Source organism: Littorina saxatilis, linkage group LG1, assembly GCF_037325665.1.
Source record: "Littorina saxatilis isolate snail1 linkage group LG1, US_GU_Lsax_2.0, whole genome shotgun sequence".
NCBI lineage: Eukaryota > Metazoa > Mollusca > Gastropoda > Littorinimorpha > Littorinidae > Littorina > Littorina saxatilis.
Window position 1 is genome coordinate 87,117,063 of NC_090245.1, and position 26,485 is coordinate 87,143,547.

Below are 26,485 nucleotides of genomic sequence, written 5' to 3' on the forward strand. Positions count from 1 at the left end.
TCCAGAAGCGAAAATTCGCTATCGATGAAGCTTCCAGAGGCGAAAATTCGTTATCGATGAAGCTTCCAGAGGCGAAAATTCGTTATCGATGAAGCTTCCAGAAGCGAAAATTCGTTATCGATGAAGCTTCCAGAAGCAAAAATTCGTTCATCGAACTGTGTTCATCTTACCACAGTCACTTCGTTGTTTTGATGCAATACAGTGTGAAGCAAGTGTTGGATCTCTTTGTGTAGGTTTGAAAGGCAATGGTAGCATAACAAGGATTTTGCTTCTTTCTGTTTTGGTTTGTTTCTTTCTTTCTTTTTATATTTAGTCAAGTTTTGACTAAATATTTTAACATCGAGGGGGAATCGAAACGAGGGTCGTGGTGTATGTGCGTGCGTGTGTGTGTGCGTGCGTGCGTGTGTGTGTGTGTGTGTGTAGAGCGATTCAGACTAAAGATTACTAAACTACTGGACCGATCTTTATGAAATTTGACATGAGAGTTCCTGGGTATGAAATCCCCGAACGTTTTTTTCATTTTTTTGATAAATGTCTTTGATGACGTCATATCCGGCTTTTCGTGAAAGTTGAGGCGGCACTGTCACGCCCTCATTTTTCAACCACATTGGTTGAAATTTTGGTCAAGTAATCTTCGACGAAGCCCGGGGTTCGGTATTGCATTTCAGCGTGGTGGCTTAAAAATTAATTAATGACTTTGGTCATTAAAAATCTAAAAATTGTAAAAAAAAATAAAAATTTATAAAACGATCCAAATTTACGTTTATCTTATTCTCCATCATTTGCTGATTCCAAAAACATATAAATATGTTATATTCGGATTAAAAACAAGCTCTGAAAATTAAATATATAAAAATTATTATCAAAATTTTTTTTTCGAAATCAATTTAAAAACACTTTCATCTTATTCCTTGTCGGTTCCTGATTCCAAAAATATATAGATATGATTTGTTTGGATTAAAAACACGTTCAGAAAGTTAAAACGAAGAGAGGTACAGAAATGCGTGCTATCCTTCTCAGCGCAACGAATACCCCGCTCTTCTTGTCAATTCCACGTTTATCTTATTCTCCATCATTTGCTGATTCCAAAAACATATAAATATGTTATATTCGGATTAAAAACAAGCTCTAAAAATTAAATATATAAAAATTATTATCAAAATTAAATTGTCCAAATCAATTTAAAAACACTTTCATCTTATTCCTTGTCGGTTCCTGATTCCAAAAACATATAGATATGATATGTTTGGATTAAAAACACGCTCAGAAAGTTAAAACAAAGAGAGGTACAGAAAAGCGTGCTATCCTTCTTAGCGCAACTACTAAACCGCTCTTCTTGTCAATTTCACTGCCTGAACGGTGGACTGACGATGCTATGAGTATACGGTCTTGCTGAAAAATGGCATTGCGTTCAGTTTCATTCTGTGAGTTCGACAGCTACTTGACTAAATATTGTATTTTCGCCTTACGCGACTTGTTATATTTAGTCAAGTTTTGACTAAATATTTTAACATCGAGGGGGAATCGAAACGAGGGTCGTGGTGTATGTGCGTGTGTCTGTGTGTCTGTGTGTGTGTGTGTGTGTGTGTGTGTGTAGAGCGATTCAGACTAAACTACTGGACCGATCTTTATGAAATTTGACATGAGAGTTCCTGGGTATGATATCCCCGAACGTTTTTTTCATTTTTTTGATAAATGTCTTTGATGACGTCATATCCGGCTTTTCGTGAAAGTTGAGGCGGCACTGTCACGCCCTCATTTTTCAACCAAATTGGTTGAATTTTGGTCAAGTAATCTTCGACGAAGCCCGGACTTTCGGTATTGCATTTCAGCGTGGTGGCTTAAAAATTAATTAATGACTTTGGTCATTAAAAATCTGAAAATTGTAAAAAAACATAAAAATTTATAAAACGATCCAAATTTACGTTTATCTTATTCTCCATCATTTGCTGATTCCAAAAACATATAAATATGTTATATTCGGATTAAAAACAAGCTCTGAAAATTAAATATATAAAAATTATTATCAAAATTAAATTGTCCAAATCAATTTAAAAACACTTTCATCTTATTCCTTGTCGGTTCCTGATTCCAAAAACATATAGATATGATATGTTTGGATTAAAAACACGCTCAGAAAGTTAAAACAAAGAGAGGTACAGAAAAGCGTGCTATCCTTCTTAGCGCAACTACTACCCCGCTCTTCTTGTCAATTTCACTGCCTTTGCCTAGAGCGGTGGACTGACGATGCTACGAGTATACGGTCTTGCTGAAAAATGGCATTGCGTTCAGTTTCATTCTGTGAGTTCGACAGCTACTTGACTAAATATTGTATTTTCGCCTTACGCGACTTGTTTCTTTCTGTCTTTGTTTCTGTGTTTCTTTCTTTTTTTGTTTTGTTTGTTTTGTTTTGTTTTGTTTTGGGTCTGTTTGTCAATGGTGTCTTTTTCTGTTTTGCTTTTTCACTTATTAAGGTCTAATGAAATAGACCTTACAAAACGGGTCGGCATTCTGTTCTACATTCTACATTCTTGTGAGGAAGTTGCAATGATAACGTTGAAATCTTCATTGTATATTGTGTATCATAACTTTATGTGTGTGCGTGCGTGCGTGCGTGGATGCATGCGTGCGTATGTATGTATGTGTATGTGTATGTGTGTGTGTTTGTGTGTGTGTGTGTGTGTGTGTGTGTGTGTGTGTGTACCCATGTTTCCACAGGTTTGGTTGCCTAAATCACCATAAGGCAACCATCCACACGTGGATGGCAACCTAAACTCTGGATGGCAACCTAATTGTGTGGATGCTCGCTTCATTTAACACCGTTAAATTGACTTTTTTGACGGAAAGAATGTCATAACAATGTTCAAAATGACATTCTTTCCGTCCTCTATAGGCGACGAAATAGGTCAAATTTTGTGCATTTTTTAGTGCAAAATTCTTCGATGCCGGAGCGAGTACTGCACCCAGTGCTGTTGTAGTGCAAGTGCACTAGAAAGGCACTACACCCAGTGCCGCCTCTTAGGTAACCATCCACACTTTAGGTATGTGTATGTGTGTAAGTTGCATTGGCTTTACCCTTAAATATTGCCCTCTGTGATAACCTACCCCTTAAATGAAGCTGTGTGAGTAAGCAACAGAGTATATTTTAACCACTAGTGTTTTATGTGAAACTTGATAATATTTTGGGTGTGTTGATCACTAGAAATCGTGGTTATAACTTGGTCGAAGGATTGTGTTCACTGTCTTAGACTCGAAACAGATCATCCATTCAAAATCTACTTCGTCCCAGATTAGGGTTGTAGGATCCCGTAGCTTTCCTCTTTTAAATGGTTATTGATTTATTTAACTTGCTAGTTTTATCTTTGTTTTGTAATCTACCCATACGCTCTGTCCCTATGGTTAACTGAGACAGGCATGCAGACAGATGCCCCCCGCGGGTTAGGGGGAAGAATTTACCCGATGCTCACCAGCATGTCGTAAGAGGCGACTGACGGATTCTGTTTCTCCTTTTACCCTTGTTAAGTGTTTCTTGTATAGAATATAGTCAATGTTTTTAAAGATTTTAGTCAAGCAGTATGTAAGAAATGTTAAGTCCTTTGTACTGGAAACTTGCATTCTCCCAGTAAGGTCATATATTGTACTACGTTGCAAGCCCCTGGAGCAATTTTTTGATTAGTGCTTTTGTGAACAAGAAACAATTAACAAGTGGCTCTATCCCATCCCTCCCCCCTTTCCCCGTCGCGATATAACCTTGAACGGTTGAAAACGACGTTAAACACCAAATAAAGAAAGAATGCAGACAGATACACAGAGACAGACAGAGCGACACAAGGAGAGTGAAGGGGGGAGAGAGGGTGTTGGGGTTGTAGACAGGAAGAGATAGAAAGAACAATAAGTTAATAACGACGACGACGACGATGATGATGACAACGACGATCTAAAGACATTTCAGTCGTCATACGCCCAGGATACAAAATAAGAGACCCCTAACACACACAAAAAATCAAAACTGTTATCTTTGGTTGACCCTTTTCGGTACACACAATCAAGCCTAGCTCTTATCTATAAAACTGAGGAGACTAAACTGGGCGGTTGCTGTCCTAACTCATTTCGCTTTGACCTGTGTTTGGCTGGACAGGTCTTGTAGCTCAGGAAGTCTTGACCGCAACATGTTTCTCCTTGTGGTCCTCGCTTTGGCTGTTGGCCAGAATCTTTTCTGTGATGGTGAGTGACTTCAATTTTTTTGGCGTCTTTTCTTTTTTGTAATTTGTAACTGTTGTTTTTGTTTGTTTATTGGTTTTTGTTTTAGTTTGTTTTTAATGTTATTATTATTTTTTTTTAAACATTTTTCTTTTATTTAATTTTTTTTTTTTTTTTTTTTTTTTTTGGGGGGGGGGGGGTATATACTCATTTATTAAAGAATTATTAATGTCTCGGTCTTCGCCTGTTTCCTTCGGTTGTTTTTTTTTCACTCTGAAAGATAAAACACCAACCACTTAATTCCTGCGGTATTTGCAGCCATGTTGCGGGCTGACGTTTTTTGGAGTCGAAAATTCAGAAGATTATTATTGGTGCTGATGACTTGTGTTTTGTTGAAAACCTGTTTTCTTGTCATCGTAGTTTATTAAAGCAAACTAGAAACAATGGCATATGCTGAGTATCTACCTTGCATTACGATCATTCCGATGTTGTGTCCCCAGTTATGCAAGAAATACAGCTGCCAATGAATTGGACGAATGCAAATGTGTGACTGGGGGGCTACAAATGTCCAATAGCCATAGCTATGGTTGTAACTGTTACGATGAGCTTTGATCGTGGCCATCATGGGCCCGTAACTGGGTAATGTGGCACAACATAAAACGTATAATTTATTTTATGGCCTTTGACATGGAATAACAGTACAGCACGACAGCGGAATTCAGCTTTGCGGATCTTGGTCAGAGAGTGTAGATTTCTTCCATGTGGACGATTTGTTTTCTCAATAATAAGGCGTTTCAATAGGACGGGCGCAGTGGCGTGGTGGTAAGACGTCGGCCTCCTAATCGGGAGGTCGTGAGTTCGAACCCCGGTCGCTGCCGCCTGGTGGGTTAAGAGTGGAGATTTTTCCGATCTCCCAGGTCAACTTATATGCAGATCTGCTAGTGACTTAACCCCTTTCGTGTGTACACGCAACCACAAGACCAAGTGTGCACGGAAAAGATCCAAGTAATCCATGTCAGAGTTCGGTGGGTTATAAAAACACGACAATACCCAGCATGCCTCCCCCGAAATCGGCGTATGCTGCCTGAATGGTGGGGTAAAAATGGTCATACACGTACAAATCCACTCGTGCTAAAAACATGAACGAAGAAGAAGAAGAAGAAGAAGAAGAAGCGTTTCAATAACCTACAATTCCTGTTTTTTGTATTCTTCATTTCATCAAACGTCAGAGTGTACTGCACTTGGACAATCTTTATTACTTTCATTTAGAAGAGTTTACTGGGCGTATTCAAAAGCACGATCCTTCTTGTGTAAACGATCATGTTAACCACTACAACTGGTCAGTCTTTCCACATGTTACATGGAACAAAAGCACCCTTCAACATCAACGATCTTTGTCCAACCGTGATGGAAGTTTAATTACCTTGAGTGCAAAATGCATCAAGTGCATGTATTCGGGTACCTGTGCCCTCTTGTCTCGACCCGGCAGAAACGTGTAAAGCCGAGCGGTTATAGCCTCACATAAACTTTAAAGGTGGTCGTCTACATTTTTGCTTTTTTCCAAAAATCTTATGGTTAGATTTCGCTAAAAAGTTATGTCAGATGGGGGCTCGGTAGCTCAGTTGGTAGAGCACTGGACTTGTGATCAGAAGGTCGCTGGTTCGAATTCGGGCCGGGACGGACACGGGTCAACTTTATGTGCAGACTCAGAAACGGAAGCCATGTCCCACCCCCGTGTCACCACAGTGGCACGTATAAGACCTTGGTCATTCTGCCGTAAGTGCAGGTGGCTGAATACACCTAAACACGCAGACACCTGGGTAGCGCGACCCCGTTGCTGCTAGCTTTCCACTGGGAGGAAGCGACCCGAATTTCCCAGCGATGGGACAATAAATAAATGAAAAAATGAAAATGAAAAAAAATGAATGTACCATGGAGAAAAAAGTTATAGAAAAAAAATATGTAAAAAAAGATTTTATTTTTGGGTAGCGTGACTCACGCTTCCAATATTTTGTTTTCTGTTTGCTGAGAACATGTGCTTTGCCTAAAAATACTGACCAATCAAATTCATGTCACTATGCTTATAGCCACGCCCAAACAAGTGCAGCAACAGTTTGACACTGGAGCGCTGTCCACGCTTTTTTTTTTAAACGCACGAAATGCACGGGATTTGAGAGGAGTTTTGCGCTTGGCATTTTCCAAATAAGGATATCCTACTATGAGTACTATACGCTGGAATACTACAATGAATTTTCAAACGGCTACACTGAAAGGGGGTGTATTGTTGATATTAGTAGATAATAGACTCTGCATTTTAATGGTCAAATGGCGATTTCGGTATAAAAATGTAGACAAGGACCTTTAAACTTGTTAAAAAAAATAAAAATAAAAAAAACAAAAAAAAACCATCCTTCCACTTGGATGCATGCCACTCTCAGTCACCCCAAGCATTCAAACGAGCACTTAAAACGCACCTCTTCAAGAAATACAACCCCTGATTTTGTTTTCTCAGTCCATCAGTAGGCTACATGTAGTGTATTTGTTGTTTTTAGTGATAATGTGATAATGTATATAAACATCTAGGGCTGTTTTCAGTATTGTTGATAACATGTTCTGTTTGATTAAGGGTATTCAGCTGGTATCTCCTTGTTTTCACTACCTATTTTATTCATGTTTTTATTACTTAGTTAGTGGAAGAATCTTTTGTAATGTATGTTTGATGGTGTATGCTTTTAATTAAGCGTTGCTGACTATGAATGTAGATGTAAATGCTTGTATAACTGTGTTTTAATTTTAAATGTGTCAAGCGCAAAGAGCATAATTGTAATGTTATGATGTTGCGCTATAAAAATGCTCATTTATTATTATTATTATTATTATCATTTATTATAACACAAACATAGTTAGCGTGTGTACGGTATTTTAAATATCCCCCATCACCTTGAAGTTGCAACAGACAGAAAACGATTTACAACAGAACCCTTGGGCATACACTCACTATAAATGTTATTTTTAAAAGGCAATGTTCCCTTCGCAAACGTAAAGGGGACATACCGAAAGGGACATTGTGTACCTTTTAAGCACAGAACTAAGAATGTTAAATCAGTTGTTCCGATTTTGTCACGATTACTGAAACTTGAGATTGGCGTTATCTGATTTCTTGCAGGCCGTCAGTATCGTGAGGTGACTTTGGGTCGATTCCTCAATTCAAGTCACATTTTTGTTAGAGGTCACGGCATGTACTAGTACTAATGCAACCGCAGAAAAAGAGACACACCTATTTTATGACACACAATGAAGTTTAAAAAAGAAAACAGAAAAAATAGAAGAAAACGAATAAACAATGTCACTAAGAATTACATCACCAGATTTGTCAGATTTGTTACAGTAACTGTTTCGCGTAACCATTTTTTCCATTCTTTGTCTTTTCGTGTTTCTCACCAACCTTGAAACGGCTTCGCCAGATTTGACAATTATACTAAACAATAATGATGTATATGAATTACTAGTTGGTAGTCATTAGAGAGTTATAGCCACGATGCTGAACGTAACCTAGATTCAGCTACCACATGGAACTTCGCAATGCTGCTGAACTCGGAAGGTTCGGGTTGATTTGGGACATTTGACTTGGGACTTTATCCTCTCTCTTCCACAACACTAGCAATCCGCAGCGAGTGTTACGATGAGATGCACATTTATAGTCGAAAAGTGTATGACATACTTGATACTAGTTGCTAGTTATTATATTAGTGAGTTAGAATTATAGTCACGACATTTGATAGTAATCTTTAACGAACCTAGATTCAGACATCGAATGGGATTACGCAGTATTGTTGAGGGTTAGGATTGATTGGGGACACTTTGACATTACATTTGATCCTCTCTCTTACTTATCGTCCACACCACTAGCCATCCGCAGCGTGTGTTACGATGAGATGCGAGCAGAGTTCCGCTGCTTCGACCTGTGGCCTCCCTTCACCAACACCAACTTCCACCTCCCCGCCTCCCCCACCTCCCAGAATATCCAGTTCAAGCTGTTCACCACGCACAACCGCCACAACGCTCAGATCCTGAGGGCCGGAGACACGAATTCTTTCCACAGTTCGCATTGGGACAAACGCCATGACACGAAGATCATTGTCCATGGTTTCACTAGTGACGGCTCCACCAGCTGGGTCGTGGACATGACGGCCGCGCTTCTGAAGCATGTGAGTTTATACACTGGAGAATCTCAGGTACCCAAAGGAAGGGGTTGTTAAAATGGGGGTAAATATACATAGCTAGGTTATGTGTCGAAAATCCTATGTGTCCAGACTCTGCGCCTCCAGACTAGGATTGGAGAGCCACCTCCGTGTACATAGATAGGATGCAAAACAAAAAAGTCTTCTTCGGGCCCGAAGGACAACCACCATGTGTCGAAAATCAGACATAAAGCAAGGTCTTAAAATGGGGTTCCACTGTAGCTTGTTCTTATTAAGTTTTTAGGGGGAGTTTTGGAGATTAGAAAACCCACCTACAAAGAGTACAGCCACTTACACGTCTCAGAAGTTTATAACTGTCGTCTGTCAGTTGTTTTTTTTTGCTGCGTGTTTTTGGTGTCAAGAACATGACCAGGAAAAGTAAAAAGCTGACAGTTGGGTGTAATCAACATACTGTATAGGCGAGAAAAGCTAACTAATCACAATCAAAAACAGCAACAAAGTCTGAGAGAAAACAAGGGAATATTTCTTAACCGTTCAAACGGCTTGAGTTGCGTAAAAGATTGAATACCAACCCTAGATGTAGTAAGTCGCAGTGAGAGCGTCAATTTTCGTTCGTCGAGGTAAACTGTCGATTATGATTTCGGCCTGTTTGACCTATTTTTGAGTCGGAATGTATTGGATGCAAACATGATCGGAAAATACAAAAACATAAGCTTTTTCCCCCTGTTTTGGTTAAATTATTCGAAAACGAGGACTGTTTGTTCAAATCTGCTGTGCTCACTTCTATGTGCATCGACACAGCCGTGACTAGAAGACAGAGAAACAGAGGAGGATTCTTTGATGACCATCCCAGTCTCGACATCCTAATTTTACAAAAAATGTATTGTTTTACCTTCAAATTCTAGTACAGCACATTTCAAGCATCAATTAGTCAAACACAAATCCAGAGGTAGCTGTCAGTTGTCACTCCATTGCAAATCCACTTCTTGAAGACTTTGTACGGGTTGTTTTATTGCAAACTATAGTCAGTTATTCGGAGCAAATAACACAGAACTACAGACCAAAAGCCCAAGGCCTGAGGCAAGTAAACTATTTGTATCGATTGTTCTTCAGAGCGATGCAAATGTACCGCTCTAAATTTACGTCTGCAGATATATGCATGACTTATGGCACCACCCTGTACGCTATTCTCTAACAGCGCTTAACTCCTTTTACATGTAGTCAAGTTTTGTTCTTTTTTCCTTGAATGTGCAAGACAATCAGTTGGTTTAAACAAAACTTTATTCAATTTTAATCATGACAAGAACAATGCATGGATGATTACATACTCAAGCATATAATGCTTATTTTAAGCAATCATAGTAATTACAAAACAAAGGTTAGCATGATGGCGGAATAAGTACATTAGCTCCTTTCAGGAAACGAAAAACAAAACAAAAGACAAAACAGATACACAAACAAGCAGAAAATGGGAAGGGGTTGGTGACAATCAGTTCGCTGGATTCCTTACTGTTCAGGCACAATATTAGAATTCTGTTTATTTTTGGTTGATTGAGCCTTGAAAATGAATACTCTGATCTTTTCTTTTCTAGGGTGTGAACGTGATCGTGGTTGACTGGGCTGCCGGCGCCAAGGGACCTAACTACATTCAAGCCGCTGCCAACACGAGAGTGGTTGGGGGACAGATTGCCTCCCTTATCCTAACAGCTGAACAGCTTGGTTCTGCTCCTTCTCATTTCCACATCATCGGTCACTCTCTGGGCTCTCATATCGGAGGCTATGCTGGAAGCTATTTGAAGGGCAGACTGGGCAGGATTTCAGGTACAGTGGAACTTGTCTACACTGACCTCTTAAAGTTACTGGACATGTACAGGTGCACGGAGTCCCTAGGGCTTTCAGTCGTGCCTCACGCAGCTATCCGTTTGAAACATTACCAAGTTCCATTGACTTTCATGCAAGGAGTCAAAACCTGCAACGTTTTTACAAATTAATCTTTGACTGCCTCCGGGCAGGAATGAGTCGCCCTCGACCAGGCTCACATCAAGTCCCGCGCGTGAACTAATTACGCCAAAAGTCAACACTGGAAGTCTATTTGTCTCGGTGAGAGGGAGAATTCTTTCTGTTTTGGATACTCTACATCAAGACATTGTGTGTGATGTAAGAACATTGCCATTTTGGCATACCGCACACAGCCTTGAGCCCCAGAACGTGTTTACGGGAAATGTAAATCACATTTTTGCGGGAGATGCCAACTGGCAAATAGCATAGAGTTTCGTTTGGCTGGCAACACTAAAGGTATGTGAAGGTATCTGTGAGAAAGTTGTGCGAAGCTTTTGACTGTTTAATCTGAGACAAAAAGACAAATCTTTGCTTCAATAATGCTGTGACCCTTGTGAACCCCGCATTGTCCCTTTAAAGGGACCGTGCGAATACTGCCGTTATAGACAGGTGATCGTGAAAGACATGGTTCTCTTTTGGTGAACCTCTCAGTGGCTGACGTACCAGTATACACACAACTCTTTGAACACTGAACGCAAGGAGAGCGAGCGAAAAGCCGCGCGCGCGCGCGCGCGAGAGAGAGAGAGAGAGAGAGAGAGAGAGAGAGAGAGAGAGAGAGAGAGAGAGAGAGAGAGAGAGAGAGAGAAACACACACACGCACACACATACACAAACACACGCGCGCGCACGCACACACACACACACACACACACACACACACACACACACACAAACACACACACACACACAGATAGAGAGAGGGGGTCACGTGTTGCACCACAGGCGGAAGGTATCGTCCACTGGACTACTACTATCACAGAAAGACTACAAGGTCTGTCACTCACCTTCGAGTCTTCTGTGTTCTTGGAGTCGCTTCCTGGGGAAAAATATTGTTCAAGACGGTTTGCCTCTTCCTACAGTCTGTGTAAGGTCAAATAAATACAGTTGAATGATTGTTTGAACTATTATGTGCCTTTAGTTTTCAGCTTCCGTCCGCTGCAGGTTGTTTTTAACCATCATTTGGACGAATCTTCGTTTGCGAGCCGCTAATCCACTTGGGGACAATATCATGTATCCGCACCGAATATGCATACCAGCGCTCATTGGTTAATAACAGGATATTCGATGATTATTTTCCCGTGGGTAGCTTCCCTTTGCTGCACACTATTTACATATGTTTTAGACCAATGAGCGCTGGTATGCATATTCGGTGCGGATACATGATATTGTCCCCAAGTGGATTAGCGGCTCGCAAACGAAGATTCGTCCAAATGATGGTTAAAAACAACCTGCAGCGGACGGAAGCTGAAAACCAAAGGCACATAATAGTTCAAACAATCATTCAACTGTATTTATTTGACCTTACACAGACTGTAGGAAGAGGCAAACCGTCTTGAACAATATTTTTCCCCAGGAAGCGACTCCAAGAACATAGAAGACTCGAAGGTGAGTGACAGACCTTGTAGTCTTTCTGTGATAGTAGTAGTCCAGTGGACGATACCTTCCGCCTGTGGTTGCACACAAAAAACACACACATGAATTTTCAACAGTGTTGTGTGATTTTTGTTACAGGGCTGGACGCAGCAGCTCCGCTGTTTGAAAATTACGGCAATGACGTCAAACTGGATAAGACAGACGCGATGTTCGTTGACGCCATACACACTGACGCAGAAGCGCTGCACGAGGCTGGTACGTCAATGTTTACAAATTGAGCGTCAGTAAAGCTGGTTGTATGAATTTGTTTGTTGAAAAAAAAGGAAGAAAATAAAGAAAGACACTTTATTGAAAAAGGTCCACAAAACAACAAAATCCTACGCAAGAAAAAAACCCACCTTAGACTGTGAGTTAACTCCGATGGATCGCTCTCAGTTCATGCTATACCGGGAATGCCCGGATACTCTGCTATTGCTGTTGGTTGTTTGTTTGGTCGATCTGTCAGTCGCTGGGTCGGTGGATTGGTTATTCATTGGATGAACCTAAAAGGAAGGGATAAGGAGTAAATAGCAAGATCTAGATGTGGCACTTTTCAGCACGTGTACGGGAACGTGTACGGGTAACGTCACCAAATCTAGTTTTTACGTCACACGTTTGCCAAGATCTGCAGTCTTGGTGGCAGCATATTAACGTATGCATTTGGAACTTTCGAGATAAAAAGTGAGTCAATGGTGACACAATATCTACACGTACAAGTACAGGTCTTTACTACACGTTCGATCATCTAGAACACTGTATCTCAACCAAGCCAACCATCCTGTGTTGCTAAACTACCAAACGTTATCTATAGGCTAATTGTTTTGGATTAGTATTACTGATTTCTTTGTTACAAATTGTGCGAACACTTCTTCTTCGTGCGCACTTTAAATGTCAGACTCGACGGGCGCAGTGGCGTAGTGGTAAGACATCGGCCTCCTAATCGGAAGGTCGTGAGTTAAAATCCCGGCCGCTGCCGCCTGGTGGGTTAAGGGTTGAGATTGTTCCGATGTCCCAGGTCAACTTATGTGCAGACCTGCTAGACCTGCTAGTGCCTCATCCCGAAGCTAGTACGTACACGCAAGCACAAGACCAAGTGCGCAGGGAAAAGATCCTGTAATCCATGTCAGAGTTCGATGGGTTATGGAAACACGAAAATACCCAGCATGCTTCCTCCGAAAGCGGCGTATGGCTGCCTAAATGAGGGGGTTAAAACGGTCATACACGTAAAAAAATCCACTCGTGCTAAAACATGAGTGAACGTGGGAATTTCAGCACATGAACAAAGAAGAAGAAATGTCAGACTCGGTGACATTATTAGAGCTTTTGATTGACTGCCAGCTTTTAAAAAAAAATCCCATATCAACATATACAGTGGACCCCCCCCCCCCCCCTTTTAGGACCACCAAACTTTCTTGGAAAAAGTCGGCTCTTAAAAATATACATGTATACGAACGATAAATCTTAATAAAGCAGGGTATCAAAAACAAAGTTTCAAATCAGAGAGAAGGCGTCTTGAAACGGGTGTTCCAATGTATGAGGTTGAAATAGAATACAATACAATACAATACAATACAATACAATACAATACAATACAATACAATACAATGCCATGCGATGCCATGCCATGCGATGCGATGAAATGCAATGCTTTGCTTTGCATTACATTACATTTCAATGTTATTTGCTGTGATAAATCATTGACTTTCAACAGGTCTCGGCACAGTAGACGAAATTGGTCACGTGGATTTCTTCCCGAATGGCGGCAGGAACATGCCCGGATGTTCTGCTGACAAGTTTAGCTGGGTCCAGCTCCTTACCGGACAGATCAGTGGTCAGTGTGTGTGTGTGTGTGTGTGTGTGTGTGTGTGTGTGTGTGTGTGTGTGTGTGTGTGTGTGTGTGTGTGTGCGTGTGTGTGTCGTGTGCGTGTGTGTGTGTGTGTGTGTGTACGGTGTGAGTCTGTTTGTGTGCCCGTGTTTGTGTGCCCGTGTTTGTGTGCCCGTGTGTGTGTGTGTGTGTGTGTGTGTGTGTGTGTGTGTGTGTGTACCCATGTTTCCACAGGTTTGGTTGCCTAAATCACCATAAGGCAACCATCCACACGTGGATGGCAACCTAAACTCTGGATGGCAACCTAATTGTGTGGATGCTCGCTTCATTTAACACCGTTAAATTGACTTTTTTGACGGAAAGAATGTCATAACAATGTTCAAAATGACATTCTTTCCGTCCTCTATAGGCGACGAAATAGGTCAAATTTTGTGCATTTTTTAGTGCAAAATTCTTCGATGCCGGAGCGAGTACTGCACCCAGTGCTGTTGTAGTGCAAGTGCACTAGAAAGGCACTACACCCAGTGCCGCCTCTTAGGTAACCATCCACACTTTAGGTATGTGTGCCCCTGTGTGTGTGTGTGTGTGTGTGTGTCCCTCTGTGTGTTTGTCTGTGTGTGTGTGTGTGTGTGTGTGTGTGTGCCCGTGTGTCCCCGTGTGTGTGCGTGTGTGTGTGTGTGCGCGCGTTCATCAATCTTAAAAAAAACCAAATAACCTTGTAGATGTTGTTTATATATCTACACCTTATTACTTCCGACCAGCAGGTGATGCATACTGGATGTACTTTAGTTCAAAATTATAGCCAAGTGAGAACAAGACGAATGACAAGGTCTGAAAATCAAATTGACGCAAGCGCTCTCAATATAGACAACAACAGTAACCAAGATTGATGATTGTTACTATATCAGGTGCTATGAGCTAGACTGGGTCCGCAACTCACTTCATGCTACATTACTTCATGCTATCTTTTTTCTCTCCTGTTTTTGCAACCTTCGTATGTACCCGCTCTCACTACGTCATAAATTCCATCATCTACGTCATTGCAGCGTTGACGGATGATATCAGCTGCAGCCACGGTCGCGCCCCTCTCTACTTCACCGCCAGTATCAACGACAACCTCTTCACGTCTTACCCTTGCGCCACCCCGGACGGAGGCTGCACGAAATGCGGAAGCGGATGCACAAGCATGGGTTACCATGCGACCCCAAACTTCCGAGGTCTCTTCGTTACCACCACTAAAGCTCACTATCCGTTTTGAGGAGAGATTTTGTTAAAGGGACCTGAAATAAAACGTCTTGTTTTTTCTTCGGGGAAGATGAGGAACGTGTTTTGTTGCGTGTATCTATCGTGGGTGGCGGTGATGTTCGTACAATGTGTTGGAAAAGTTTGGTATTACATGTCATATTCTAGCCGTTAATGATTAGAAACAAATCGCGTGAAGCGATATTGAAACATTTTGTCAATCTGTTGGTCCTAAACATCAATACTGAACGAAAACAAATATCTTCACCGAGACTGAAAACCTGGCTGACTGAAACCCTACGACCCAGACCTCGCTGTCTCTGTATCATGTACACGGCGAACCCAATGTGCATGAAACGGACCTGGGACCTGTTTTTGAGCATAATGTCAATTCAAACACATCATATCAATATATTTTTTAATTCAGGAGAAAAAAAGAATAGAATGAAACCACTTTTGTGTCGTTTATTGCAATTTCGATTTCACAAAAAATGTTCATTAAAAAAAGGTTTGATCTGAGGGATCAAGTTAAATTGAAATTAGAAAGTCCGAGCCGGGTCAAAGAATGTCCAACATTTCAATAAAAAAAATATAAAAAATTAAAATCATCTACGGTCGCCACAGTGCCCACCTCTACTTAATTTGTTCAAGTCGGACACGACGACGAAATTTATCGAGATTTTTTTTTCATGTCGGGGGGATATCATCTGAAAGAATTAAGTTGTCATGTAGATCTGTCCATTGGTTTCCTGGTTATCGCTCTACAAGCACATACACGAACGCACGCGCACACACACCCACACCTCGTTGAGAACAAGTATGAAAAGAAATCACATTCTAAACAGGAATTGATTTAGCAAATGCTGAAATCACTAAACAGGCGATAGGAAACAAAGTTAGCGAGGTGTTCGTTAAGCAAAAACGACCACAGCTCCGTAATCTGTCCCTGAAGAACGTCGTTGTTGATTCCGAAAAACAAGGACATTGTTCTCGCCAGTCAGTTATTCAGTGACCAGTATATCGAGCACTGCAGTCGTGGCAAGCTGTGGTCGCCGACGGAGCTGAAAGCATAGAGCCATCTCCACAGATAGCCTTCTCTCACAGTTGATCAACGTGCCGACGTCAGGCAGAAAGTGAAGCAAGACCTGGTCATCGTCGGTGCTGCCATCAGGGCTTCTCTTGGTTGCAAGACTAATCATCTGTCGTGTGAATAGAAAAGACACTGAATGAGATATGGAATCGACGACGCCCTCTTTCAACAGTTCTACTATCGTGTATTTTTCGAGTTTTTGTTTACTTCCCAACCCCACTGTTCCCTTCTTGCAATGGGCCTTCGGTTTACGCGCACAGTAAACCATACATTCGTCCGTCCGTTCGTTCGTACGTTCGTTCGTTCGTACGTTCGTTCGTTCGTTCGTTCGTCTCTCTCTCTCTCTCTCTCTCTCTCTCTCTCTCTCTCTCTCTCTCTCTCTCTCTCTCTCTCTCTCTCTCTCTCTCTCTCTCTCTCTCTCTCTCTCTCTCTCTCTCTCTCTGTTCTGTCACAATAATGTGCAGCGTGAACATGCGATGAACAAGAGCACCGAAAAGAGAGAGAAGGAGAGGAAGAGAGAGAGAAGGAGAGAGAGGGGGAGAGAGAGAGGGAGAGAGAGAATGAGAGAGGGAGAGAGAGAGAAGGAGAGAGAGAGGGAGAGAGAGAGAAGGGGAGAGAGAGAGAGAGAGAGAGAGAGAGAGAGAGAGAGAGAGAGAGAGAGAGAGAGGGATGAAGATAGACAGACAGGCAGAGACAAATAGAGATTGAGAGAGAGAAAGAGACAGGGACAGAGAGAGTAATTTTAAAGGTTAACTCGTAAAATCTCAGTAACGAAACTCCTCCTAACCAGATTGTTAAAATAAAAAATGTTATCTTCATAACCTGGTTATGGATACAGAAGTATAAATACAAGAAGAACAAAGGGGGCGTTCGCAATTGTGCCATCCTTTTGTCGTGTATCTCCTTATTGGTCTGATAGGTCTTGCAACCAAGCAACACTTGACCACAAGATGTTTCTCCGTGTGATCATTGCACTGGCTGTTGGCCAGAACATCTTCTGTACAGGTAGGATACATGTTTTCAAATCTAAACATTGTTCAGTTTAATTTGTTTAAATCATTTAAACGTAACTTGAAGGCCCAACCCTGCCTTGTGAAAATAGTTCGCCTCACAGTTTCAGAGCTGGCCAGGCTGTTTACACGGAATGCATAATACCATCCCTCCACTTGGTCTCATGCCCAAAATCAACCTACTGATTGCTATTGTGAGTTGGATTTTTTTTTTAATGAATTGACATTCTAAAATGCACCAGTGCCTTTACGAAATTTATTTTTCAAAGATATACCCATGTGGACAGAGAGACCCAGGCTGTTTATTGTTGGTATATGACCAAGTGGCGGAATGATATTCTACCATGTAAAAGCTTGACCATATCTCAGACAGTGAGGCGAACTTATTTCACAAGGCCTTTATTAATTCACAGTCACATTTAGACAAATGTGCTGTTTAAAAAAATTTTTTTTTATCTTCTTCTGTTTACCTTCCTTCCCGTGGAAAGCATCTTCGCAATCTTTATTATTCCGTACATTCAGTCTTGTACTTGGACACACATTAAACATCTGATGCCTGCATAGTTCCCACAAGTATTGAACACTCTCTTTAGCTGAATTAGTTTCGTATCTAACCTTTTCAACCAACCTGCAGAGTTGAATAAATTCAGCAGAAAATTCTTGCTCTGCATCAGATTGTAGCAGCCTGTTGAATTCCTGGGTGTGTCGGGCACAATGGCCTAGTGGTTAAGACGCTGGCCTACCAAGCTGAAGGTCGTGGGTTCGAATCCCGGCCGCGCCTGGTGGGTTAAGGGTGGAAATTTGTCCTGGTTAACTTATGTACAGACATGCTAGTGTCTTACCCCCTTCGTGTGTACACACATGCACATACGCACGGAACAGATCCTGTTGTCCATGTCAAAGTTCGGTGGGTTATAGAAACCCGAAGATACCAAACATGAATCCCCCAAAAGCGGTGCCGGTATGGCTGCCTAAATGGCGGGGTGAAAACGGTTATACACGTACAAACTGTAGGAGTTTCAGTCCATGAACGAAGAAGTTTGTTTGTTTGCTTGTTTGTTTGTTTGTTTGTTTGTTTGTTTGTTTGCTTGTTTGTATACGACTACAATGTGTACAATTTTAACAAAAGTTGTTGCTCTGTATAATCTAATCAATCCATGTTTGACTTTTGTGTGTGTCTGACTGTATCTGTAGCTCAATCCTATCATGTGCCCCTTCTCCCTCTGTTCCGCCCTCCCTCTTCCCCCCCCCCTCCCCCCTCTCTCTCTCTCTCTCTCTCTCTCTCTCTCTCTCTCTCTCTCTCTCTCTTTCTCATCCAAATCTCTCAACTGCTATGAATCTCAGTGTTGCTTTTGTGTGTGTTTTATTAGCGTGGTTTTTTTTCCAAAGCATTTGGCAAAGGAGAAGTAGCTTATAACAGGAACGGACAAACAATCAATAATGGAAATTCTTTTTTTTCTCCAACTTTCTACGGCAGATATGATCATGTTCTTGGAAGGGATGGTATTTTGAAACAGCCTTCACCTATCGCACAAAGAAATAAGAAAAAAAATTGAACTGCATACTCAATTATACAAATAGCCTTGGAAATTCTGATAAGAACTAAGTAGGACAGTTCCAGATTTTGTCACACTAACCGATTTTTTTAAAAAAATCTGATGAAAGGACAAATCGCGAATTACTTGTCCACTTGTTTCAGGTATGGGAGTCGACTACGTTCGTTTGTGTGATTGTGTAGGGCTTAGAAAACGTTGTTTTATTTAATCTGAAGAAAACAAAATCCGTGGAGCATTGAAAATAAATTATGTCAATCGGCTGTTTATGTACAACGCTTTTGTGATTTGGCTGTTTGGGCGTGTTAACCCGTTTTGATGCAGACCTTGAAAACAAATTTCATGTCACGTTTTGGTGTTTGAATTGCTATCTTAATCTTCTATCTAGTGCATGCACGTACACGTACACGTACACGCGCTCGAAGACAGGCCATAGCCCACTTTTTTTTTTAATATATTTTTTCTTTTCTTTCTGTGTGTGTGTATCTATGTAGTGGGGCAGAGTGTGTGTGAGTGTGTACGTGTGTGAGTGTGTGCGTGTGTGCGTGCGTGTGTTTGTGTGTGTGTGTGTGTGTGTATATATATATATATATATATATATATATGAGTGTGTGTGTGTGTGTGTAGTGTGTGTGTGTGTGTGTGTGTGTGTGTGTGAGTGTGTGTATGTGTGTGTGTGTGTGTGTGTGTGTGTGTGTGTGTGTCTGTCTGTCTGTGTCTGTGTCGGTGCCTGTATGTGTGTGCATATACCGGTATAAGCTTGTCACCTACATTGCAAAATCCCTATGTGAGAGTTGCAACACACTGACGCACTCTGCCCCCCCCCCCCCCCTACACTAACACACCTCTCAGTGGCACATAAAACGAGCTCATATTCCCGACCGCTTCTTTCTCTAAAGCTATACGCAGGGTATGCTACGATGAGATGCGAGATGAGTTCCGCTGCTTCGACCTGTGGCCTCCCTTCACCAACACCAACTTCCACCTCCCCGCCTCCCCCTCCAAACAGGACATCCAATTCAAGCTTTTCACCACACACAACCGCCACAGGTAAGATTTTAGGCTGGCAGTCATTAGAGAGACATCCAATTCAAGCTTTTCACCACACACAACCGCCACAGGTAAGAGTTAGGCTGGCAGTCATTAGAGAGACATATATAGGAGCGATGGTCGATCGGCGACGGTGGTGGGCCCGTGCCGTCAGAATTCGGTCACACTAAAAGAATCAAGCGCCGCAAAGGGCTAATAAACGATTTCAGCACAGTCCTACAGGGACAGTCTTTGTCGTAAGGATGTTATGGCTAGTATTTGCATTTCCGCCGAATCAGCATGCGCGCGCCCTTTGACACATACGAATCTCGGCCACCGATTGAGCGGCAAAGCCAACATAGCAGAGTGTTCGTCGTGGAAATGTCCTTGCTATTGTTAGCACTATATAACACAGGCAAAACTCGCCAGAATAGCAAAATACACATTTATTCCACGTTCGAGGTGAAAGGGGGAGTTTTGATGGTTTAAACAAACTTGTAAATAGAGAGGTACCTGCGATGAGATCAACCAAAAGGTACAAGTGTCCTTTTATGAATGGGAATTTCTATGAATCAATTTCTCATAAAAGCCGCTACTGGCTTAAAAAAAAAGGGCATCTCTGCACTGTAAGCAGTCAAGATGTGATGATGAATGTTGATAGGACCTAAAGTATGTGTCCGAGTGGCGAGATGGTCTTATCTATTGCATTTGATTCTCATACCTTCGGCTTCTTCTTCTGCGTTCGTGGGCTGAACTCCCACGTACACTCGTGTTTTTACACGAGTGGAATTTTACGTGTATGACCGTTTTTACCCCACCATTTAGGCAGCCATGCGCCGCTTTCGGAGGAAGCATACTGGGTATTTTCGTGTTTCTATAACCCACCGAACTCTGACATGGATCACAGAATCTTTTTCGTGCGCACTTGGTCTTGTGCTTGCGTGTACACACGAAGGGGGATAAGCCACTAGCAGGTCTGCACATAAGTTGACCTGGGAGATCGGAAAAAATCTCCACACTTATCCCACCAGGCGGCCGCGGCAGGGATTCGAACCCTCGACCTTCCGATTAAGAGGCCGACGTCTTACCACCCCGCCACAGCGCCCGTCGATTCTCATACCAAAAGCCAACGGTCAATGCGTTCTGTGAAAATAGAAATATGTTTAAGAATAATTCACCAGATTGTATTTGGTGTCAGCTTTGAAATTAATTCAGCCAAAAATCCACTCTTTACGAGAAGCAGCTACTCGGTTGACTTTGAGTATAATGATAAAGAGGAAGGATGCACTTTTATGCCGGGTCTATGAAAACTAGGACAGATCTACGTTTGTCTTTCATTTCATTTACTCTATTATCCCAGTGTTGGGACATTCGGGTCTCTTCCTCCCAGTGGAAAGCTAGCAGCAACAAGAGTCGCGCGTGTTCTGGTGCAATCAGCCACCTGCGATAATTGCAGAACGACCGAGGTTTTTTACGTACCACTGTGGTGACACGGGGTGGGACATGGATACCGTCTCTGAGTATGCACACAAAGTTGACTCGTGTCCGATCCGGCTTGGATTCGAATGCTCCAATGCTCTACCAACTGAGAACGGCTAAAACGTCATCAGTATTGTCTCTTCATCGTTCTTGTTATTCTATCTGATCCGTCACAGCCCTCAACTCCTGAAGGAAAGGGACCTTCATTCCTTCCATCACTCCCACTGGAACCATCATCTTGACACCAAGATCATCGTCCATGGATTCACCGGTTCCAGTGAAAACCCATGGATTACTGACATGGTGGCTGAGCTTCTGCAGCGTGTGAGTTCTGCTGTTTTGATTATGTTAAACACTGTAGGAAAAGTACTTTAAAGTGGAGTTTCATTAACCGTAGAAAAAAGGATCCTTACAATGCGACAGTACATTACTTCTTTGTCTGTTGTTTTGACGTTGTCACCACAGTTCTTTTGTTCTTTCGACGACAGAAGAACGTCAGGTGAAATACTTTGGAAAGCCTGTATATTATGTATACGCAAACACGGATTCAAAGACCTCTACTTATTCTTCTTCTTCTGCGTTCGTGGGCTGAAACTCCCACGTACACTCGTGTTTTTTGCACGAGTGGAATTTTACGTGTATGACCGTTTTTACCCCGCCATTTAGGCAGCCATATGCCGTTTTCGGAGGAAACCTCTACTTATGATGTCAGGAGACTAACTTATCAGAGTTTTCTTCTTCTTCGTTTTTTTAATTTTTTTTAATTTGTTTACCTCAGTTCCCTGCAGGCTGCTTCGTCACTGGAGATTTCACTTGCACCCCCTTTGTGTTTGATCCAATCAAATCTAGGTATATCAAAACCCTTCAGATTTAACAAATGATGCTGTTTTTCAGGGGGTGAACGTGATCGTGGTTGACTGGCAGACCGGCGCCAAGGCTCCTAACTACTTCCAAGCCGCTGCCAACTGCAGAGTGGTGGGAGCCCAGATTGCCTCCCTTATCCTGACGGCCGAAGAGCTCGGTTCTTCAGCGGCAAATGTACACGTCATTGGTCACTCTCTGGGCGCTCAGATTGGTGGTTATGTCGGAAAATCATTGAAAGGCAGGCTGGGCAGAATCTCAGGTATCGTTTTTAACTACCCTTTTTAGCGATTTATATATATGTGTGTGTGTGTGTGTGTGTGCGTGTGCGTGTGTGTGCGTGTGTGTGTGTGTGTGTGTGTGTGTGTGCGTGTGTGTGTTTCTGTGTGTGTGTGTGTGTGTGTTTGTTATATGTCAAAGTATTAATATTGTTAAACGCCCCACATTGGTGTGCTTGGCAAACTTTAAAAAAAAGTTCTCCAGCTACATTTACATTAAAAAACAAGTCGCGTAAGGCGAAAATACTACATTTAGTCAAGCTCAGTCGAACTCACAGAATGAAACTGAACGCATTGCATTTTTTCCGCAAGACCGTACACTCGTAGCATCGTCTGTCCACCGCTCGTGGCAAAGGCAGTGAAATTAACAATACAGAAAAGCGCGGTAGCGGTTGCGCTGAGGAGGATAGCCCGCTTTTCTATATCTCTATTCTTTTTAACTCTCTGAACGTGTTTTTAATCCAAACATATCATATCTATATGTTTTTGGAATCAGGAACGGACAAGGAATTAGATGAAATTGTTTTTAAATCGATTTCGAAAATTTAATTTTAATCATAATTTTTATATTTTTAATTTTCAGAGCTTGTTTTTAATCCGAATATAACATAATTATATGTTTTTGGAATCAGAAAATAATAAAGAATACGATACATGTAATTTTGGATCATTTTATTAAAAAATAATTTAAATTACAATTTTCAGATTTTTAATGACCAAAGTCATTAATTAAATTTTAAGCCTCCAAGCTGAAATGCAATACCAAAGTCCGGCCTTCGTCGAAGATTGCTTTGCCAAAATGTCAATCAATTTTATTGAAAAATGAGGGTGTGACAGTGCCGCCTCAACTTTTACAAAATGCCGGATATGACGTCATCAAAGACATTTATCGAAAAAATGAAAAAAGTATCTAAGGATATTATACCCAGAAACTCTCATGAAAAATTTCATACAGATCGGTCCAGTAGTTTACTCTGAATCGCTCCACACACATCCACACACACACACACCCACACACACCCACACACACACACACACACGGGGGCCCGGTAGCTCAGTTGGTAGAGCACTGGACTTGTGATCGGAAGGTCGCAGGTTCGAATTCGGGCCGGGACGGACACGGGTCAACTTTATGTGCAGACCCAGAGACGGAAGCCATGTCCCACCCCCGTGTCATCACAATGGCACGTAAAAGACCTTGGTCATTCTGCCATAAGTGCAGGTGGCTGAATACACCTAAACACGCAGACACCTGGGTAGCGCGACTCCGTTGCTGCTAGCTTTCCACTGGGAGGAAGCGACCCGAATTTGCCAGCGATGGGACAATAAAGTAATGAAAATGAAAATGAAAGAAACACACACACACACACATACACCACGACCCTCGTCTCGATTCCCCCCTCTATGTTAAAACATTTAGTCAAAACTTGACTAAATGTAAAAACGGTGTTACAATCGACAGACACAACAAAACACCTACCCTTTGCTGATCTGTGTGTATGTTTTGGTAGCCTTTTAACAAAACATGTCCCTAAACGACCAATGCCGTCACTAAGGACGTTAAATCTGAATTCCATGATCATATTTTGGTTTGTGCTACATCGGTAATAGACTATAATGCTTTTCTATGATTGTTGTAAATTTGCTAGGGTGTTTTTTAAGCAGGAGAGTGAGGTGCGCATATATATCTCAAAACATGTGACATTCCAAAGGATATTGACAAATATTAATAGCAATCATTGCTGATGCAGGACTAGACCCAGCGGCCCCTCTGTTCGAAAATTACGGCAATGACGTCAGACTGGAAAGGACTGATGCGATGTTTGTTGACGTCATGCATACTGACGCAGAACCGTTGCATGAATTCGGTAAGTCTTTGCCCGGTGCAAGTTGAAAACGTTTCTGCTGTGAAGTTGACGCTGTAATAAATGGCCTGGGTCAATAAAAGGTAACATATGACAATGACATGGTCGGATAGACCAAAAGTCTTCCAACAAAGGCATCAGACATCTTATTATATCACGCTTAACAGGACGAGGCAACAAAAGGAATAGTCTTGTGGGTTGATTATCTTATTCTCAGTCAAATGGGTGAGTAACTGTATATTATACAAGTCATGTTAAGGAGGACATGATCTGCACAGAACTGTGCTCCTGAGCAATGGAAGCAAGACAATAGATTTTTGTTTGGTCAGATTTATCTCAGCCTTTCAAAAATGTAGCCAATAATTTACCACAACATTAGGTTCACTTCAAAATTCTACATGTACGGAATGAGACTGGCCACTGGCTACGTTTTATCTCAAGGAAGATATCGTCATCGTCGTCGTCGTCGTCGTCGTCATCGTCGTCGTCGTCCTTGTTGTTATGTTGGTTGAGTTGTACCCGCGTCTAACAATTGCAGGGCCACAAGCTACAGAGACCAAAAACTGTCATCTGATTGGGATGATTTCGTTCACATCCAATTGCAGTATTGTGCTAGACCTGTACGTTCTATACAATCAAATCGACATTGTTTTGACAATTTTGTATTCAATAGGATGTCAGTGCTTCATCATAAGAGAACACAGACCGTCATCGCCTAGCAAGACCCATTTGGATGTCCAATAAAGCTATTCAAATCTTTCAACAGGAATGGGCACAGTAGACCTTATTGGTCACGTGGATTTCTTCCCTAATGGCGGCAACAACATGCCCGGATGTCCGCCTGACAAGCTCAACTGGGTCATGCTTCTCACTGGACAGATAACGGGTAATTTCCTATTGTTCGTGTGTGTGTGTGTGTGTGTGTGTGTGTGTGTGTGTGTGTGTGTGTGTGTGTGTGTATGTGTGTGTGTGTGTGTGTGTGTGTGTGTGTCTGTGTGTTTGTGAGTGTGTGTCTGTGTGTATGGCTCTGTGCGTGTGTGTGTGTGTATGTGTGTTTGTGTGTGTGTTTGTGTGTGTGTGTGTGTGTGTGTGGGTGTGGGTGTGGGTGTGTGTGTTCATGGGTGTCCGAGTGAGAATGGTTGATCTAGACCTGTGCCAACCAAGTTCCAAGGATTGATAGAGAAGTAATGGTGGTGTATAAGTAAGGACGGTTGTATCAGAGCGATGCCAGAGTGGTAATTTTGGTGCGAGAGTGAGAATGGTCATGCCAGGATGAGAAGGTGGTGCCAGAGTGAGAACTGAAAGGCTGTACCAGATTAAAAATTGTGATGCCAGATCGGGGGCCAGAGTGAGAATGGTGATGCCAGTGTGAAAATGGTGGTGCCAGAGTGAGAATGGTGATGCTAGGGTGAAAATGGTGGTGCCAGAGTGAGAATGGTGATGCCAGAGTGAGAATGCTGATGTCAGAGTAAGAATGGAGGTGCCATATCAGGTTGAAAAGAATGGTGGTGTGGTAGCACCAGAATGGGAATGGTGGTGCAAAAGTGAAAGTCGCAGTGCCACCAGGGGCATGGAAGCCACCTGTAATGTTTGTATTATAAAAGCTGAGCACTGGTATTTTTTCTGTTTTTATTAAAACGTATTATCACTGTGAGACCCAGGAGGGGATCTACTATAATTGGAGTGTATATGTGTGAAGTGGCCAATGAATCGTTTGTCGATAAAAACGTTCCAACCTAAGAACTTGTCAAAAGGGCGGTTGCAACTTATTTAAATATGTCTTGTGACCTATTGCAACAATATCCCTGTATCCAACTTGGCAGTAGACCTACTCCTAGTTTTGAACGTTATAATCATTTTTCACTTCCTCTCTGAAAACCCGCCACAGCCTTGACGGACGACATCAGCTGCAGCCACAACCGCGCTCCTTCCTATTTCACCGCCAGCATCAACGACAACAGCTTCGCGTCCTACCCCTGCGCCACCGCGGACGGAGGCTGTAACACTTGCGGTAGCGGCGGGTGCACGAGCATGGGTTACAACACCAAACCTGGTCACAACGGTCTGTACGTTACCACTACCAAGGCTGATTACCCATATTGAGTAAACAGGGTTGAAAGCGGTCAATGTAAAATAAAGGTGAAAAAAAGAGGTGGATGCATGGTTGTGTGTGTGTGTGTGTGTGTGTGTGTGTGTGTGTGTGTGTGTGTGTGTGTGTGTGTGTGTGTGTGTATTAGGTGGTGTGTGGTGTGGTGGCGGGAGGGAGAAAAAAGTTGTAGTTTTGGTGGATGCTATGGGATTTGGTTAGGGGGCTGTGTTGTGTTGTGTTGTGTTGTGTTGTGTTGTGTTGTGTTGTGCTGTGTGTGTGTGTGTGTGTGTG

At 42.1% G+C, this 26,485-nt stretch overlaps 2 protein-coding genes across 2 annotated transcripts in view; one reads left to right on the plus strand and one right to left on the minus strand.

Moving 5' to 3' along the window:
* LOC138982854 (furin-like protease kpc-1) overlaps window positions 1–26,485 on the minus strand; it is a gene marked incomplete at its 5' end in the record, with an annotated part of 381,789 nt that overhangs the window by 48,875 nt on the left and 306,429 nt on the right.
* Window positions 78–26,260, plus strand: LOC138952129 (uncharacterized). The gene is made up of 14 exons (XM_070323759.1): window positions 78–229; window positions 4,139–4,224; window positions 8,110–8,408; window positions 9,995–10,223; window positions 11,973–12,089; window positions 13,585–13,704; window positions 14,745–14,951; window positions 16,856–17,035; window positions 19,493–19,643; window positions 21,278–21,425; window positions 21,996–22,224; window positions 23,992–24,108; window positions 24,872–24,991; window positions 25,994–26,260. Exons 1-14 carry the CDS (start codon window positions 192–194, stop codon window positions 26,206–26,208), a joined length of 2,256 nt encoding a protein of 751 aa, XP_070179860.1. The 5' UTR covers window positions 78–191; the 3' UTR covers window positions 26,209–26,260.